The sequence below is a fragment of the Camelina sativa genome, chromosome 11, assembly GCF_000633955.1.
Source record: "Camelina sativa cultivar DH55 chromosome 11, Cs, whole genome shotgun sequence".
Classification (NCBI taxonomy): Eukaryota; Viridiplantae; Streptophyta; class Magnoliopsida; order Brassicales; family Brassicaceae; genus Camelina; species Camelina sativa.
The window spans coordinates 6,668,122-6,684,298 of record NC_025695.1 but is presented as its reverse complement, the minus strand read 5'-3'; the positions used below and the strand labels follow the sequence as shown (position 1 = coordinate 6,684,298).

Genomic DNA, 16,177 nt, shown 5'->3' with positions numbered 1-16,177 from the left:
TGTTGGAAATGACATGCATAGATATGCACACGCATATATATTCATGATTCATCAAATCAAATTATTGTTAATACTCCAACAATTACCCACTCCTCCTCTTACTGATTTCATGTTTCCATCCTTCTTTCTTATTCGAGACTAAAACAGAAACTGTCGCTTCACATGCACTCATGTGGCCCGGTTCTTTTTTATAACATAAATTATCTTTTCCTTTCTTATATTATTTGTAGTTTTTAGAAGAAAACATTCCGATCCCTAGTTAAATTCTTCATTTCCATCTTAATTCTATGATTATCTACTATTAATAACTAATTATCATAACTAGTAGTAATAGTAATACACTTCTTCAGTCCCATAATCATTATTACCGAAAAGAACATTAGATGGTTATGTGAGAGTGTATAGAGTATATATATCGTAAATAAATAGATAACTAGTATACAAGTTCAAATTACAATAGGTTAATGGGATGCATGTGGATCAAACACCTTAATGACTTACTGAAATATTAATTTACGTATTATTAGAGAGAGAAACCTAATCCCACACCACACACATACATAAAACTCTTTTGCAAATGGTGGTTTGTAGGTTATATTATATAGGATATACTCCACTAATTATAATTTAAGAAGTAACTATGTATGCTGACGATTCGTCACATGGCCATGGGATGGGATTCGTTATGGCATCACAGTCCAGCTTTTCTTTTACGATCTGCACGCATGTGCCACCTGTGTCTCATGCATTGTACGAAAACCTCTGTCACAGCTAGAGACTCTCCGTCCCCGAAACGGGCTTATTAAGCGACAAAATGGGCCTAAATAAAAAGCCCATTAGTTGAGACGATCACGGTATCCAATCAAAGGAACGGCCTTGGTAGTGACACGTCACTAATCTCCCGCCACCACACCAGAGGATCATCTTCCTCCTCTACATCTCTCTTCTGTGTCCTCTCTCTCTCTCTCTCTCTCTCTCTAATCTCATCTGCGCCCCACACAGACATCAACAGTAATGGCTTGTGTTCGGTCGATTGGGTCTTTGAGTTCTCTGACTCATTCTCCACGTGATGTTCCTCGCTCAGGTACGCCCAAACCCATAAAATTGTAATGTTTGAATTCGCAGTGGAACCTTCGTGTTGCATGTAGTTTGATTATGGTTTTATCTACGAAAATTTCGAAACTTTACAATGCTGGTTCCGAAACTGTAACGAGTGATGATAATCTCAAGCTAAATCGATTCATGGGAAACGAATTGGTCTAAATCGAGTTTTTTTTTTTTGTGAGTTCATGATAGCTCCGATTCGAGGAAAAAGTGGGTTTAGGTTTGAAATTGGGGATTAGGGTTCATGTTTTATTGAGATGTGGATAAAGATTGGATTTTTAACCTAAATTGGTATCAAAAAACACATTTTTGATCCTTTTGTTTTGGCAGGTATAGTTGTATCTTCATGCTCTGTTTTACCAATCAAAGGCTCATCGTTCACTGGCTCGCCTGTGTCTCTCCCACGGGTACAACCCTCATCTCGAACAGCGCTAAGACCGTGGAAACCTGTCCCAATCACGATGATGGTAAAGCCGGCTCTCCAATTCATCCAAGGGACAGATGAGATGACGATCCCTGACGTTAAGCTGACTCGATCAAGAGACGGAAGTAACGGTATGGCACTCTTCTCATTCGACCAGCCATCGGTTTTTGACTCTAGCGGTGAAGTTGGGGAGATTACGGGATTGTACATGATTGATGAGGAAGGTGTGATTCAGTCGACTGATGTGAACGCTAGATTCGTGAATGGGAAACCTGAAGGGATTGTGGCGAAGCACATAATGCGATCACCGAAAGAATGGGATAGGTTCATGAGGTTTATGGAGCGGTACTCTGACCAGAACGGTTTGCAATTCGTTAAGAAGTAATGAGGTGTGAGACTTTTCCAATGAGCATATATAAATTGTGTATGTTACATTAAATTTTTCACTCTTTTGATTTATATCTTTTACTCTCCCTAGTTTTTGATCTTTACTTGAGAACTTCATCAACTCACAATGGTATATGGCGGCTATATGCATTATAGTCAGTTTAATTATTTAGGATCTTTCTGATAAAGTTTGATTTTAATCGAGTCTGGTATTTAAGCGTGTTTGTGTTTGTGCGTTTGTATGTGTTCTGTCCAATTAGACCAAAACCGTGTAAATTTTAAAAAATAGAAGCTAAACCGAACTTGAGAGCATATCCGGTTTAATTTGGTTACTATATATAGCCAAGAGTCGTTAGGAGTAAGTTTTATTATGGAGAGAGACAGATCAAAAGCATCGTTTCTCTGATCATGGCATTGACGTTCATCTCTTCCTTGGTCGTTCTCATGCTGCTAACGTTATTAAATTCGTCTATATCCGTGAACATTTCTAGAATCGATGTCCTCGGCTGGGTTTGCAACAACGGCACCGTCTCCGACGTCGAGGCTTACCAGAGATCTTATCAGCTCAATCTTGACGCCATCAGAGATGATATGAGGCATGTCAAATTCGGGATCCATCAACATGGAGATCCTCCGCAGAGGATGTACGTTTTGTCGCAGTGTGTTAGCGATCTCTCACCGGACGAATGTAGTCTTTGTTGGTCACGTGCCACCAATCTCCTCTCTCAATGTATTCCGGCCACCGGTGGTTGGTTTCACTTGGATGGTTGTTTCGTTAGGGCTGATAATTACAGCTTCTATCACGAGCCTGTTTCTCATCAGGACACGAAGGTATTAATTAGATGGTATGTTATGTTAGAAATCTCATATCTAATACAAACCTATACATATATATGATATGTAACATGATTAGTTTTGAGTTGCAAACCTATACATATGTTGTCTAATACATAACTAAGAGCTAGGATTTAGAGATCGGATTTGTAGGAATATCAAGTAGATAAATCCTAATATGTCGACCATTTTGGGAATTTAGATATGTGCTGGTGAAAAGGAGAAGTCTGATGAATTCAAAGGTTTAGTAAAGGAAGTGACCAAATCCATTGTTGAGACGGCTCCATATAATCAAGGTTTCTCGGTGGCTAAAATGGGCACTCGTGACCTAATGGTTTACGGATTGGGAATATGCTGGCGAACGCTAGACGATGAGTTGTGTAAATTATGCTTAGCAGATGGAGCTTTATCCGTGTCTAGTTGCTTACCTTTCAAAGAAGGCTTTGCCTTGAATGCAGGCTGCTACTTGCGTTACTCTAACTATACTTTCTATAATGAACGTGAATTGCTTTATATGAGTAAGTATTTGTATCTTTACTCTGTCATTTCTTCAAATTGTGAATCAGTAATTTGATGATCTTGACAATAATTCTTGTGTATTTTCTTGTAGATTTGACCAAAGAAATCATAGTGCACATATTCGTTCTATCTATGGTGGGTGTCTTGGCTATTGCAGCTGGATTTTGGTGTGGGAAATGCATGTATATGCGAGCTAGTCCAAAGAAGAAGCTTAAAGGTAAGTTCCTTGAGTGGTATATTATGTCAAAGTGTGGTTATCTCACAGGACTAAGATTAAAAAAGTTTCATTTGTTTGGACATCTAAGGATAGAGAAGGAGTCAGTGTCTATACGTAATGACTCACACTTGATGAGCTTTGAGTATTCGACTCTTAAAAAAGCAACCAACAACTTCAATGAGAGTTGCAAGCTTGGCGTTGGAGGATATGGTGAAGTCTTCAAGGTTTCTCTCTTCTCAATATATATAACGATTCTTCTCTACATTTTACTATGTGAACGTAACTGATTAGACAAGCCTTTTTTATTGTCTTTTTTGGACAGGGAACTCTGTCTGACGGAAGAGAAATTGCGATCAAACGGCTACACACAACAGGAAAGACGCCACGGGAAGAGATCCATAATGAAATAGATGTAATTAGTAGATGCCAACACAAGAACTTGGTCAGACTCTTAGGTTGTGCTTCACTGACATGAATAGTTTCATTGTCTATGAGTTCCTCGCCAATACAAGCCTTGATCATGTCCTATTTAGTAAGATCCCTTTTTAAAACACTTTTATATATCTTCTTACTTGTCTGCAAAGTTTCTAAACTATTTTTGCTTGACATGGAAGTTAAGACCCGGAGAAGAAGAAAGAACTCGACTGGAAGAAGCGGCGGACAATTATCTTAGGAACAGCAGAAGGGTTAGAGTATCTTCACGAAACGTGCAAGATCATTCATAGAGATATCAAAGCTAGCAACATTTTGTTAGACTTAAAGTACAAACCCAAAATTTCAGACTTTGGATTAGCCAAGTTTTATCCGGAAGGTGGCAAAGACTTCCCTTCTTCATCTCCTTCTCCTTCTTCAATCGCGGGCACGCTGTAAGTCTTTTCAACTCTAGAACTTATGTATAAGAGACCCTTACCACTATTGGTCTGATTCATAATCTGAAAAGGGAACTTCATGGTTGTCTAACAGAGGATACATGGCTCCTGAGTACATTAGCAAGGGAAGACTAAGCAATAAAATCGACGCTTATAGCTTCGGAGTCCTTGTTCTCGAAATAACAAGCGGTTTTCGAAACAATAAGTTCCGGTCTGATAACTCCCTTGAAACCTTAGTTACTCAAGTGAGTCTACATCTTCATCACATCAATCTTTAAACTTCTTAGCTACTACGAGTTATCTTCATGACCCATTTTTTCTAATTACCCCTTAAATTCTTGAACAGGTTTGGAAATGTTTTGCTTCAGACAAGATGGAGGAAATGATAGACAAAGATATGGAAGAAGAGACAGATAAGAGAGAAATGAAGAGATTGATGCAGATCGGTTTGTTGTGCACACAAGAGTCTCCACAACTTCGTCCAACAATGTCTAAGGTTATACAGATGGTTAGTTCCACAGATTTTGTATTGCCCACTCCTACTAAACCACCTTTCCTTCATGATTCCATGTAGAATTTATATAAATCCTCACTTTCTTATTGTTAATAGCATATTACAAGGGGGGAAAAAACTAGAAACAAGAAAAAATCTTTTTATATATAGTTCGTACAATAAGTCAATAACACTATGAAATTATGTTCCTTTTCTTTCTAAGTTATATGTATAGATAAATTAAATATATATTTTGAAGTTTATCCCATTATTATTCATTTGAACAACCATAAATTTATGAGAATGCACCTAGTGTATTTATGAGAATCACAAAATAGGCATAAGACTGGTTTGGTATAATTATATACTAAAATTAAAGAGGAGGATAAAACTTCTAATGTAGATGAACTTCAACCACACCATTGGCCGTTGAAGCATTCATTTTGTGGGTTACCCGTGAAGTCATCTTCTATATCTCACGGCGATTTAGTCATCATTGCCTAATATAGATTGACACTTTAAATGACAAACGTATACCATTAGTATCTCAACAGACCAAACAGATTCGTCCACCAACCCATAGTCCCATACCCATGGTGAATAGTTCATCTATTTGACCCCTGTTGACATCTCACTTAACATGATTAGTTTGTGTCCCGAGTCCCCAACTTTTTTTTTTGAATGCATCATTGTATGATTTCTTTTTGGTCAACTGTATGGCTGTATGATATCTTAGTGGGTTGTGTTCTTATTTGTGGAAACGTTATGTTTGCAATTTATAGGGGACGACTATTTACAATCTAACACTGTAGCTTACTCATTAATTTTTCTTTTCTTTTTTTCTGAGAAAATATGTTGAGAGGGGAATTTCAAGTTTGTAATTGTAATATGCGATTTAAAATTTCTCTTACTTAATTAGTACTACACTGATGACACTATAGCTATCGTTTTAAAACTTTATTATTGTACTACATTGGTTTATTTTATATGGCCTGGTGAACCGTTTACATAGACGGGGTTGGTGACGATGAAAAGTGTATTGTGAACTCAAACCACTAAATGGAGAAGGTTGACCAAAAAATACATTGTATAACGAACAAAGTAGTGGATGCGAATTAAACAACATACCATCATCAGTGTAAAAGACATTGTTGTATCATGTATGAGTGTGACCCATATGCTGACGAAAGAATGTACTATTAAAACCATATATAATCTACTGGTTAATGTTACTATTATTTAAGTAAATTACCATAAACGGGAAAAGAAGAAGAATGCCAATATCTAAAGAAAAGACACGAGAATGTTACAAAAGTACAAAATGTTCTAACAAGAAAAATAATTTGTGTGGTGTCCATCATTTATGAATAAATAAATAAACCATAAACGAGAAAAACAAATTTTAAGAAAAACCAAAAGTAGAAAAAAATGCAACTGTGCAAGCATGCATTTGTTTTTATAAGTGTTTATTCCAGTATTCGATTTTTTTTCGATGTGTATTATTATATTTTTAATATTATGATAAATTCTACAATTATGATAATAGAGAGTGACATATTTTATATTATATAAACCCTCAAAGGTGAGCCTATTGAGTCATGCAATTTACAAAGCTTCCTTAAATAAAACATACACAGAGATTCTTAGGGATATAACAGCTGCCAGTACCTTTCGAGATGTAAGCATCTCCTCTAATCTCTACCTTTTCTATGTAAATATTAATATATTAAAAGTTATCATCTATCGTTTCTAATTTAATGTGTTAGTTACACATATATTATATTCATGATATTTCAAAAAGAAAATTATATTATGTAAAAATCCAACGTACACATGCATGACAGGGAATTTGGCAACGGCACCAGCAACGGAAACGACAACGGCACCGGCACCGGCACCGGCAACTGCAACTGCAACGGCAACGGCATTCGGAATGGTAACGGCATCGGCAACGGCAATGGCAATGGTAACGTTAATGGTAACGAAAAAGTTAAAGGAGCAGATGTGATAAAGATGAAACCAATGGACAGTGAAGTGCTGAGAGAGAAAGGTCACATAATGGTTGATTTTATTGCTGACTATTACAGAGACCTTCAAGACTCGCCTCAAGATTTCCCTGTTCTTTCCCAAGTTCAGGTTCCTAATCATCTTCTCAACTTTTTCACTACGTGTCTATAAATGTGACCACTCATATTAATTGTTTTTGTATGCATATATAATGTGTACAAAGTATCATTATTTCTATATACTGTTATATATTTGGATGTATGTATAATAATTTTTAATAAATTAAAAATAATAATTTGTTAGTTATTTGACGCAGCCTGGTTATCTCCGTGACTTGTTGCCTAATTCAGCACCTGACCAACCTGAATCGTTGAATGAACTTCTCGACGGTACGTATAAATATTTTGTTATAAAAGCATAATTTGTAACATTTTTGTTGTTAAAGAGCAAAGTTAGTAAACATGCACTTACAAACAGAACCCATATTATGTTGTCATAATTCTAATTCACAGACGTTACTAAAAAGATAATGCCGGGAATAACTCACTGGCAAAGGCCGAGTTACTTTGCTTACTATGCATCAAGCACGAGTGTGGCCGGATTCTTGGGAGAGATGCTCAACGCCGGCCTGAGCGTCGTTGGTTTCACCTGGCAAACTTCCCCGGCCGCTACTGAGCTCGAAATCATCGTTCTTGATTGGCTTGCTAAATTGCTACAACTCCCCGACCATTTTCTCTCCACAGGTTCGTCATTAATCTGATCTTATTCTTCTAAAAATTGAAAGATTCCACATCCGTCGAGTTTAAACTGTTATTTGATCTTAAAATGATTTAATAATTAACAATTGTTTTTTTAGTTGTCAAAAAAAAAATTGTTTTTAATGAATTTTTCTTTGTGTCCAATGTAATAATTTCAATGATTTGATAAAAATGAATGATTAAAAAAGGACATGGAGGAGGAGTGATCCAAGGGACAGGATGTGAAGCAGTACTTGTCGTAGTATTAGCTGCTAGAGACAGAATTTTAAAGCAAGTTGGCAAAACAGTACTTCCACAACTTGTTGTCTATGCCTCTGATCAAACCCATTCTAGTTTCCGAAAGGCTTGTCTGGTTGGTTGTAATATTTATTTTTTACGTTTTAAAATACTAATTCATTGATTAATTAGTCATGTTAACTGTGATGATGATATATACTTATAGATTGGTGGAATACATGAAGAAAACATTAGGCTACTCAAAACTGATTCGTCCACGAACTATGGATTGCTTCCAGAATCACTTGAAGAAGCTATTTCTCATGATATCGCTAAGGGTTGTATCCCTTTCTTCATTTGTGCTACTGTAATTACTTAAAACCCCACAGTTTTTAACTTAAACTTAAAATCCACATTATGCATGTGTTGAATATAAATAGTTTATTACCATTTACCAATACCAATTAAGTATATATATATATATATATTGTGTACCTACCTCTTTATAATTAGGGTATTTCGTCCATTGCTAACTATACAAGTATGGTGGCTTTCAGGTTGGCACAACGTCGTCAGCCGCGGTTGATCCTTTGGTCCCATTGGGGAAAATTGCAAAGGTACTTAAACATAATATCTAATAAATAATCAACTAATTTGTGGACTGCATCACTAAATTTCTAACCAACTTCATCCACCGCAATAATCACCACCACTGCTTCGACAACCGCAATTATTAGACATCTGAATTTGGAATAAGTAAATTTAATTTGATAAAATAAAAAAATTGGGTGCCTGACTATATATATATATATATATATAATTAGTACATGTCATTGAAAATTAAATTGTGTATGTTTTGTTAGAAATATGGGATATGGATGCACGTGGATGCAGCTTATGCAGGGAATGCGTGTATATGTCCAGAATATCGAAAATTTATTGACGGGGTTGAAAACGCAGACTCCTTTAACATGAATGCTCATAAATGGTTATTTGCTAATCAAACTTGTTCACCCCTTTGGGTTAAGGTATGTTTTACCTCTTTTTCCTTAATCTATATTAGTATTACTAATTAATAGTCTCACCTTTTTTTAGTTATTGTTTTATTTAGTCAATTTATACTTCTTTTCTTTTGTTGTTGTGTATATTGGAATCAAACAGGATCGATACGCTCTCATTGATGCTCTGAAAACAAATCCTGAGTATCTAGAATATAAGGTCAAGGTCTCTCTTAATCATCATTTCCTTGCAAGCCTAAAAGAACCATCTTCCTATATTGAAACTAATAAAGCGTATCATATATATCCATATTGATAACTAAAATGTTGAACAAAAATTAGTAGTTGTCCTTAGAGTTGTTCAATAGATGTATATCAGCATATATCATTAGAACCTTTTTTTTTTAAGACGGTGAAAGCATGTTGTATGAGATAATAATTATATATCAGGTTTCTGAAAGAGATGCCGTCGTGAATTATAAAGATTGGCAAATTTCTCTCTCTCGGAGATTCAGGTTGGTTACATTTGATGTTCTATTTGTTGGTCCTATATAAGTCTAACTCAAACCTATATATAAAGAAATTAACTATTACATGCATAAGCACATGCTATTCGGGTTCACGAATTTGATTCATACAGGTCGTTGAAGTTATGGATGGTTTTACGGCTCTATGGTTCCGAGAACTTGAGAAACTTTATAAGAGAACATGTCAATCTCGCTAAGCAATTTGAAGATTATGTAACTCAGGATCCACATTTCGAGGTAATCAATTCGTATGAAAAAAATAGGTTCATCGAAACATCAATGAACGTCACATCTATATATGATAAGCCATCACATCAACATCTACAAACAAGTCCAGTCTCCACCTACTAAAAATAGATAAAATAATATTTATTTCTTAATTATGACTTTAAAGGTTGTCACTACTCGGTACTTTTCACTCGTTTGCTTTCGCCTTGTGCCTGTTGATGACGGCGATGAAGACAAGTGTAACCAACGCAACCGTGAACTGCTTGCTGCCATTAACTCCACCGGCAAGATCTTCATCTCTCACACGGTGAGTTATATATATATATAAAGTTATAATGACAATAACGAATTCTCATTATATATAAAGAGCCTAGCTGTTGAATGAAAACTAAAATTTAACTAAATATTATATCATAAACAGGCTCTATCGGGACAATTCATTTTACGATTCGCCGTTGGTGCACCATTAACAGAGGAGAAGCATGTCACTGAAGCATGGCAGATTATACAAAAACATGCCTCTAAATTTACCCGCAACGGCAATTGTTAAGAATAATTTACAAGAAACCCATTTATCAACTTTTAAAAATTTCGTTCAATAACGTCCCTCTTTGTATTTGGAATTTATGAAAACGCTTTGATCGTGGCTACAACAAATTTTAAAATTAAGAGATTAAACAAATAATATATAGTACGGAATTATCGGGATTGGGTAACGAGATTAGTTTATTGGATCTGGGTCTGGCCTTATTATTAAATTAATTGACATTATATTTACCTTCTTCCTCAAACTATGCAATTTGTGTGTTTCTCTTTTTCTTTAACATAATTGCTATCTTCTCCGATTCAAAACCCTAATCCAATTTTGTTTTTCCTATTATCTGCGGCCTACGAACCGTTAATATTATAATAACCCAATAAATATAAAATTCCAGCCGATATGAGGAGATAGCGTCTACATGCCACAGTTTTCATGCACGTGAAGTGAAAGTGAAACACACTACACTACGACAAACAAATAAGAGTACATCGAAAACCAGCCAATAATTAAGTTAAGTAGATAACGTCTTCATGGCACATTTTTTTATGCAAGTGAAACCCTAATAATAGTAACACTACCCAATAATGCAGCATGCACATTTGTCATTTGCGGATAAAAAACACAAAACAAAACAAACATAACAAAAAAAAATAAAAATAATGGGAGATGAAGAAGTTGAAGTGATCTCTAAGAGCATAGTTCGACCCGAGAGCTACAACGAGGAAACACACTACGACATACAAAACCAAAGTAATAGAGTATCAAAACCAGCCAATAAGATAAGGAGATAACGTATATGTGGCACAGTTTTTGTGAACGTGAAACACACTACGGCATACAAATAAACAGAATATCAAAACCAGCCAAAAAATGAGATAACGGCCATGTTCTTTTTCAAGTCGCTGGAGGAGCGACAGCGAATAAAAAATAGACAAGGAGAGTCTTATTGGTGTGAAGAAGAGTTGTTGTTATTGTGGAGAAGAGTCGCCGTAATCTTGAAATGAGATGGTCGCTGAAAAAACCGGCGATCCCTTTCTCTCTCCAGCGACACTTTTTCTTACTAGAATAGACACATCTTGTCATTGTTTTTCCGTTGTCGTTGTCGTTTTGATTTTTAATTTCGTTTGCCATTGTCGTTTTCATCTGTCGCAATCGCTGGATGAGCCACTTGAAAAAGAACACAGCCAACGTCTACACGGCATTTTTTTTTTTTCAAGTAAAACACTAATAATAATATAAATAAAATGTACTAACACTACCAATAATAATGCAGTGGATGAAAAACAAAACAAAATAAAACATAAAAAAAAAAAAAAGAGAGAAAATGGGTGATGAAGAAGAAGTTGAAGTGATCTCTAAGAGCATAGTTCGACCCGAGAGCTACAACGAGGATTCGGATCGGGTTAAGATCCATCTTACTCCATGGGATCTCTTATTTCTTGGATCCGAATACTCACAAAAAGGTCTCCTCTTTCCTCAACCCGACCCGGAAACCAACGTCATCTCTAGGTTAAAATCCTCTCTCTCCATCGCTTTGAAGATCTTCTACCCATTCGCCGGTCGTCTCGTGAAAATCGAAAACGACGACGATGGAACGTCGTCGTGTTACATCGACTGTAATGGTTCAGGTGTAAGATTCGTCCACGCTTCAGCTAGCTCTATTTCCGTGACTGATGTTTTAGAACCTGTCGATGGTACTGTCCCTGAGTTCTTGAAACGTTTTTTCCCGTGCAACGGTGTGAAAAGCCTTGAAGGCATCTCTGACTCACTGATCGCGATTCAAGTAACGGAACTTAAAGATGGAGTTTTCATCGGCGTTGGTTATAGCCACCTTGTTACCGATGGAACTTTGATTTGGAACTTCTCCAATATTTGGTCGGAGATTTGCTTTAACGGCTCCGATCATCGGAGAAAGTTTCCTCCTCTGGTTCACCGTGGATGGTTTCTAGACGGGATTGAGTATCCGATTCGCATGCCGGCCTCTGTGACGACTGAGACACCGAACCTTGATGGTACTTCATCGTCGATACTACTACAAGAGAAGATCTTTCGTTTCACGAGTGAAAACATTTCTGAGCTCAAAGCCAAAGCCAACGGTGAGGTTAGTCCCGATGACCGGAAAATCTCCTCGCTTCAAGCGGTTTCGGCGTATATGTGGCGGTCGATAGTTAGAAACAGTGGTTTGAGTCCGGAAGAAGTGATTTGTTGCGGGTTAATGGTGGATCTGAGACGAAGGCTAGACCCTCCACTTGAGAAGGATTGTTGCGGGAATATGGTCGGGACCGCTATTACGACGACCACCGTCGGGGAGATGTTTAACAATGGCCTTGGTTGGGCTGCTCTGAAAATAAACAAAAGTGTTGCTTCGCAAACGAATGAAGAGTTCAGAGAGTTTGCTGCGGATTGGGTCAAGAACCCGAGTTTACTAGATGTCAATACTTTGACCAATACTATAGCCGTTACTAGCTCTCCTCGGTTCAATGTGTATGGAAATGATTTCGGTTGGGGTAAACCTATCGCGGCTCGAGCTGGAACAGGGATTACTCATGATGGCAAACTCGTTGCTTATCCGGGAATCGAACCTGGAAACATCGAGATTCAGACGTGTTTATCCTCTAGTGTTTTGGCTAAGTTATCCACTGATGCTGAGTTTTTGAAACATGCATGTGTTGTTTAAGTATAATAATCATCCAAATTATATGTATCTTTTTTTTTTTGCGTCAACTCAAATGTATTTCGTATCTTGAATTTGAATAAAATGTGAATTTTATCTGATATGATTTGTTTCGGTTGATAAGAGTTAATTACATCATAGTTTTTAGATTATAGTTTGGTAATGTAAGACTAAGACCTCGAACTGGCTTTGCTCTGTTTAAATCTTTATACTGTTCGTAAGAATATCTCTAAAGGAAGTTGTTTTGGTTTTTTAGATAGCTTGTAGGGACTTCCCGCATCCGCGTCACGCTTGTGCTAAGTACCCGTTCAATACACTGAAGCATGGCACTGGCAGATTATACAAAAACACGCCACCAAATTTAACCGCAACGGCAGTTGTTAAGAATATTTACAAGAAACCCATTATCATCTTCCTTTTTTTTTTCGCTCAATAAAGCCCTTCTTTGTATTTGAAAAAAAAACTTATCAAATGACACAATTTTTCAAAAAAAAAAAACTTATCAAATGACACAATTAGAGAAAATAAAATAAAATAATATTTTTGCACCAATGTGATATAAGAAAATCAATTGGCCCATTCACATCCTTTTAATTTGCACCAATGTGTATTATTGTTCAATCACATACATTTTAAACCAAGGGTGGAAATGGTTGCACTACGGATGAATGAGTTGAAAAAATATGAGTTGAATAAAATTGGTTGAATAATATTCAACTCATTCATCCACTAAATAGGAGATGAAAGAATTGAACAAATTTCCTTTATAATTTGTTTATTTCTCCAATTTTTTGGTTGAATGAGTTGAATAAGTTTTCCAACTTATTTATCTCAAATGGTAAAAATTTGACTGAATGATCATTTGCACCCAAAGAGAGGATAAGTATATGATTGATCTTAATAGCGTTGTGTCTCTTTTTGGTCGGAATTGGAACACCAGCTGGTATATAAGCATTAGACATCACATCACCACATCACCTGCCTATATCACAATAATGAATGATCTCTTAAATGATTGAATTTTTCACATTAACCACATCAAATAAACCCACCAAAATGTTGATGCCTTTCCTAAAGGGATCATTGAATAGAAATCTTTTAACATACAGTGTTAGAATAGGAAGATTTGATTTTGATTGCATGCTTAGGAAAATCTTAACATAAGATTGACTTATTCATAAGCGAATTATGGTAACATACTGACCCGAGCCAGGTTTCTATGTGTGATTCTAATTTCAGTGGACATATTTATTTTTAATAAGTTTTCCTTTGCTGCCTCCATAAATTATTATTAAAATTTTAAAACAAAGGCTTGTTTCTAAAATGTACTTCAAAAATACAATAACTACAATAGTATTTTCGAATTTAAAAAAATTTTAATACACAATAATATAGTTAGTTATTAGTACTATCATTCAAAGCATATGATATAAATAATAGTAAGGAGTTATCGTAATCCAGTAAGAGCACCTCCATCAGTTAGATTTGATGAATATCTATAAAATTTTTATAATTAGTTCTAATATTATTTAATTATAAGTGTTTTAAGAGTATCAAAAATACTCTCTCCATTTCATAATATAGGATGTTTAGAGAAGTATTTTTGTTTTATAATATAGGATGTTTCCAACTTTCTATGCAACTCTTAGATTAAATTGATATTTTATACTATGCAGACTTGTTTATGATTGGTTAAACTTTTTAAAAATAACTATTTCTTAATATGCTTATTTTCAATAAAACATCATATATTTTAAAACGGAGGGAGTATGTCTTAAATGTCTAAAAAAAACTTTTGGACATTCTTGGACAATCTAAAAAAACTTTTAATTAAATAATATTAAAATTATTAAAAAAATAATTAGAAACTCATAACAAAATAACCAATGAAGATGGTGATTAGTTTATTGGATTTGGGCCTAGACTTATTATTAAATTAATTTACCCTCTCCCTCAAAATATATGCAAATTTTTTTTTTAAAAACTTTTTTTTCATAATTGCTATCTTCTCCGATTCAAATCTATATATCTGCGCCTCTGCGACCTACGAACCGTTAATATTATAACCCAATCTATAAGCAGATCATCTTTATGTGGCACAGTTTTTATGCACGTGAAACACACTACGACAAAGAAATAACAGGGTATCCAAAACCAGCCAATACGATAAGGAGATAACGTCTACACGGCATATTTGTTTTAATCCTAGGTGAAACACTCATAAATCATAATAGTATAAATAAATGTATTTAACACTACCAAATAAAAATGCAGTATGAACATTTTCAGATTATCAGATAATAAACAAAAACAAACATAATAAATAAAAAATACAAAAAAATGGGAGATGAAGAAAAAGTTGAAGTGATCTCTAAGAGCATAGTTCGACCCGAGAGCTACAACGAGGATTCGGATCGGGTTAAGATCCATCTTACTCCATGGGATCTCATATTTCTTGGATCCGAATACGCACAAAAAGGTCTTCTCTTTCCTCAACCCTCCGACCCGGAGACCAACATTATCCCTCGGTTAAAATCCTCTCTCTCTATCGCATTGAAGATCTTCTACCCGTTCGCCGGTCGTCTCGTGAAGATCGAAAACGACGACGATGGAACGTCGTCGTTTTACGTCGACTGTAATGGTTCAGGTGTAAGATTCGTCCACGCTTCAGCTAGCTCTGTTTCCGTGACTGATGTTTTAGAACCTGTCGATGGTACTGTCCCTGAGTTCTTGAAACGTTTTTTCCCGTGCAACGGTGTCAAAAGCCTTGAAGGCATCTCTGACTCACTGATCGCGATTCAAGTAACGGAACTTAAAGATGGAGTTTTCATCGGCGTTGGTTATAGCCACCTTGTTACCGATGGAACTTCGATTTGGAACTTCTCCAATATTTGGTCGGAGATTTGCTTTAACGGCTCCGATCATCGGAGAACGTTTCCTCCTTTGGTTCACCGTGGATGGTTTCTAGACGGGATTGAGTATCCGATTAGAATGCCGGCCTCATTGACGCCGGAGACACCGGACGTTGTTAGTACTTCATCGTCGATACTACTACAGGAGAAGATTTTTCGTTTCACGAGTGAAAACATCTCTGAGCTCAAAGCTAAAGCCAACGACGAGGTTAGTCCCGATGACCGGAAAATCTCCTCGCTTCAAGCGGTTTCGGCGTATATGTGGCGGTCGATAGTTAGAAACAGTGGTTTGAGTTCGGAAGAAGTGATTTGTTGCCGGTTAATCGTGGATCTGAGACGAAGGCTAGACCCTCCACTTGAGAAGGATTGTTGCGGGAATATGGTCGGGACCGCTATTACGACGACCACCGTCGGGGAGATGTTTAACAATGGCCTTGGTTGGGCTGCTCTGAAAATAAACAAAAGTGTT

General features: G+C 36.2%; 4 protein-coding genes and 1 pseudogene across 4 annotated transcripts in view; all 5 read left to right on the top strand.

Moving 5' to 3' along the window:
* On the top strand, positions 919–2,017 carry LOC104722009 (photosystem II reaction center PSB28 protein, chloroplastic). Its single transcript, XM_010440107.2, has 2 exons — positions 919–1,084; positions 1,435–2,017. Exons 1-2 carry the CDS (start codon positions 1,015–1,017, stop codon positions 1,911–1,913), a joined length of 549 nt encoding a protein of 182 aa, XP_010438409.1. The 5' UTR covers positions 919–1,014; the 3' UTR covers positions 1,914–2,017.
* On the top strand, positions 2,177–5,032 carry LOC104722010 (annotated as a pseudogene).
* LOC104722011 (probable tyrosine decarboxylase 2) lies at positions 6,601–10,297 on the top strand. Its single transcript, XM_010440111.1, has 12 exons — positions 6,601–6,983; positions 7,171–7,243; positions 7,367–7,597; positions 7,801–7,964; positions 8,055–8,195; positions 8,386–8,445; positions 8,692–8,856; positions 8,990–9,046; positions 9,277–9,341; positions 9,467–9,590; positions 9,748–9,888; positions 10,003–10,297. Exons 1-12 carry the CDS (start codon positions 6,681–6,683, stop codon positions 10,129–10,131), a joined length of 1,653 nt encoding a protein of 550 aa, XP_010438413.1. The 5' UTR covers positions 6,601–6,680; the 3' UTR covers positions 10,132–10,297.
* Positions 11,391–12,856, top strand: LOC104727695 (uncharacterized acetyltransferase At3g50280-like). Its single transcript, XM_010446778.2, has one exon. The coding sequence runs from the start codon at positions 11,447–11,449 to the stop codon at positions 12,797–12,799; it is 1,353 nt and encodes a 450-aa protein (XP_010445080.1). The 5' UTR covers positions 11,391–11,446; the 3' UTR covers positions 12,800–12,856.
* The window catches only part of LOC104722007 (uncharacterized acetyltransferase At3g50280-like), a 1,491-nt gene continuing 450 nt past the window's right edge, over positions 15,137–16,177 (top strand). The window contains exon 1 of the mRNA XM_010440106.1: positions 15,137–16,176. Coding sequence (XP_010438408.1) covers positions 15,137–16,176 — 1,040 coding nt within the window. The remainder of the gene's footprint in view (position 16,177) is intronic.

What these genes read in the sequence shown, in the direction of transcription:
- LOC104722009 (XM_010440107.2), top strand. Translation starts at nt 1,015, where the DNA reads ATGGCTTGTGTTCGGTCGATTGGGTCTTTGAGTTCTCTGACTCATTCT. An exon ending in ACGTGATGTTCCTCGCTCAG is followed by an intron (nt 1,085 to 1,434) that starts GTACGCCCAAAC and finishes TTGTTTTGGCAG; the next exon opens with GTATAGTTGTATCTTCATGC.
- LOC104722011 (XM_010440111.1), top strand. Translation starts at nt 6,681, where the DNA reads ATGCATGACAGGGAATTTGGCAACGGCACCAGCAACGGAAACGACAAC. An exon ending in CTGTTCTTTCCCAAGTTCAG is followed by an intron (nt 6,984 to 7,170) that starts GTTCCTAATCAT and finishes TATTTGACGCAG; the next exon opens with CCTGGTTATCTCCGTGACTT. An exon ending in CATTGGGGAAAATTGCAAAG is followed by an intron (nt 8,446 to 8,691) that starts GTACTTAAACAT and finishes ATGTTTTGTTAG; the next exon opens with AAATATGGGATATGGATGCA.
- LOC104727695 (XM_010446778.2), top strand. Translation starts at nt 11,447, where the DNA reads ATGGGTGATGAAGAAGAAGTTGAAGTGATCTCTAAGAGCATAGTTCGA.